Here is a 3,130-nt window from a genome sequence, read left to right as displayed (position 1 = left end):
ATCCTATTACAACATTCGGATAAAACAGCACGAAGCAATATTCATTTCAGTATTGTATATTTAGATGAATGCTGAACTAAACCATGCAGGAGAACCAGAACACGCATATAATAATTAAAAAAAAATGATAACATTCTTATTGAAGCCGTTTTTTCTAATTACATATTTTTTTAATTAGTATTTATTGCAAACACAGTTTTCAATTTCCCTATTGGTTTTCAAGTATACTCTTCAGTTTGTAAATATATAAATGCATACACCAAGCCAGACTTTATATACGATATAAATATTTATATGCATTTCAGATAACAGTTCCAATTTCAAACCATTCCCATTTAGTTTATCAACATTTTATCTAGAATTACAACAATTTGTCACAATAAAATTTCCCATTTATTACGAGCGACACATAAATAGAAACATGCAGTAGCATCTGTTTAGTGTTTATCTAAATAAGCTACAAAAAGTTTAATACACTTAACTACAACTAGTTCTTTTTAATTGCTACCGAAAATGACACTCGACCGTTTACAGATACATATAAACTTAATTTATAGTATTTGTTTTTGTTCATAGGGAGGTCCAATGGAGAGATATGGTTTTGGGTCGTGAGAAAATAGGGCATAGAAATTACGTTATACAAAATTAGATACTTTTTTTATCATAACAAGTTTTATTATAGAATACAATAGAACAATTATTATTTAAATGGGATTAAGCCACAATTAAAGGTTAAAGTACGTTTCCTCTTCGGAAATCGTTCTCAAAATACAAACATTAGTAAATTAAACAAATTGTGTTTCTTACCTTATAAAGCTAAGGTAAATTTAGTGTAATAATCTAATGTTATTACGTGAATTACAATTGAATCGGCCATTTCGAAAACAATGTATGTTACAATATATAAATTTTTCAGGAAATATAAAAATCTTCCCATTAATAGTTGGGTATTTAGAGGCAATACTATAATTTATATAAGTATTATGGGTTATAAATGCCTATTTCTGAAAGACAAAAAAGACTAAATTTTACTTAGTTTGTTTGATAATAATTTTTTAATTTTGTGGACTTATGTTGTTTTCGAAATGAATCATAAGTTTTAATGTTTTTACTAAAACTTCAGCAAGAAACAGTCAAAATACATAGAAACTGAAATATATTATGTATGTATATACAACAATAATACTACTTAATTTTTTTGATATTAAGTTTTTATTTTTGGGGACTTTGTTGTTTTCGAAATGAACCATAATTTTTAATATCACTAAAACATTCTTTATGTTCAACAAGAAACAGTCAAAATACATAGAAACTTAGATATATTATGTAGCTATTTTACATTGTCAAAGAACTAAACAGTATTTCATATGTTTTAAAGTCTTAAACGTTGGTATGGATAAGGACATACGTTGATATGGATAAGGACATATTTGTTGTTTTCGAACTGACCGAAAAACATACTGACCTGCCATACAGTATTTTAAACAGTAACTTGCGTTGTTTCCACGCGAAATGGTTGATTTCAATAATGAACTCATCATATCGTCGAAAAGTCATTTCACCCCAAATATGGACTTATGTTGTTTTCGAAATAACCGATTCAATTACTATATACCCCGTACGCAGTTTTTTGCTACTGACCAAATTAAACGTGGATGTGAAAAATGTAAAATAATTTTATTTTAATTACAGAGACGATGGACAAATTTTTAATACGGAAAAAGCCAGCTTCAGAAAGCCAAAGCTCTTCTGAAGTAGAAGAAAATAAGGACGAATGCACTAGCACCGAAAAAAAAAATAAAAAACGGTTAAAGAAAGTTTAAATATTGCCTCTGCTTCGCAATCTAGCAAGAAAATTATAAAACCAGGATCAATAAAAGGACACAAGCGCCAGTACAAAAAAGAGTATTTAAGTTATGGATTTACCTGGACAGGTGACGAAGATAAACCTAATCCGCGGTGTTTGATATGTGGTAAGAATCTTTCAAACGAATCGATGGTTCCCAACGAGATGAAAAGACATTTGGAACAAAATCATCAAATCGTTTCCCAAAAACCGCGCGAGTATTTTCAACGTCTACGTTGTTGCATTCAATCACACTCAGTTATAATGGAAAAACGAATAAAACTCTCAGATAAGCTACTTTTAGCATCATATAAAGTTTTTGAATTGATTGCCAAAAAACAGAAAGCCCATACTATTGGTGAAGAGCTTATTTTACCGACATGTAAAGAATTAGTTGCTACAATGTTAGGCCCTCAAGCTGTTGAACAAATATCAAAGGTACCTTTATCAAATGACACAGTAGATCGACGTATATTAGATATGTCAATCGATATTCAAAGTTATGTTAGGAAGGTATTCGCAAATACACAATTTGCTTTACAACTGGACGAAAGCACGAACATTTCGGGAAAGGCCCAATTGATATCTTTTGTAAGATTTGTGTACGGACCGGAAATTATTAAACAGTTCTTATTCTGTCGTGAATTGGAAACAACAACCACTGGAGCTGATATATTTTCTACTGTTGACACCTTCTTTCAAGATCACGGACTTAAGTGGATGGATTATATTGCGATATGTACAGATGGTGCTGCTGCAATGATGGGAAATGTCAAAGGAATTTAAGTTTCGCACTAAAGAAAAAACCAGTTGATAATAATTACTCATTGCTTTTTATATCGAGAAGTTCTGGTAGTAAAAACTACGGATGGAAGCCAACTGGATGAAGTTATTCATTCTGTTGTTTCTATGATCAACTATGTCAAAACTCGTCCGATAAAATCAAGGGTGTTTCAAGAACTTTGTATAGACATGGGCGCAGATCATAAAGTCTTGTTATTTCATAGTAAAATTCGTTGGCTTTCGAAAGGAAAAATACTAAACAGAGTTTTAGAACAAAGACGAACTACTCGAATTTTTTAACACAGAAGATGGCCAAAGTGGTTTTTGTAAAAATTTTAAAAAACCTTCTTTGGTGTGCTAAGTTGCTTACCTTCTGACATTTTTAATAAGCTAAATTCTTTAAATGCAACTATGCAAGGACGAAAGGAAGCCATAATATCATCAACTAATAAAGTAAGTGCGTTTTCCAAAAAACTTACATTCTGGAACTCGGTTATAGAA

The 3,130-nt window shown here is 30.7% G+C and overlaps 1 protein-coding gene across 1 annotated transcript; it reads left to right on the top strand.

Annotated features, from left to right (window-relative positions):
• Positions 1-1,996: 1,996 nt before the first annotated feature.
• On the top strand, positions 1,997-2,632 carry LOC140433978 (zinc finger BED domain-containing protein 5-like). The gene has a single exon (XM_072521947.1). It carries the CDS (start codon positions 1,997-1,999, stop codon positions 2,630-2,632), a length of 636 nt encoding a protein of 211 aa, XP_072378048.1.
• The last annotated feature ends 498 nt before the right edge of the window (positions 2,633-3,130 follow it).

The sequence above is a fragment of the Diabrotica undecimpunctata genome, chromosome 2 (assembly GCF_040954645.1).
Source record: "Diabrotica undecimpunctata isolate CICGRU chromosome 2, icDiaUnde3, whole genome shotgun sequence".
NCBI classification, from domain to species: Eukaryota; Metazoa; Arthropoda; class Insecta; order Coleoptera; family Chrysomelidae; genus Diabrotica; species Diabrotica undecimpunctata.
The sequence above is the reverse complement of the archived record's forward strand: the minus strand, read 5'-3'. Positions and strand labels throughout refer to the sequence as shown.

Coding starts and splice junctions, on each gene's coding strand:
- LOC140433978 (XM_072521947.1), top strand. CDS start 1,997: ATGGTTCCCAACGAGATGAAAAGACATTTGGAACAAAATCATCAAATC.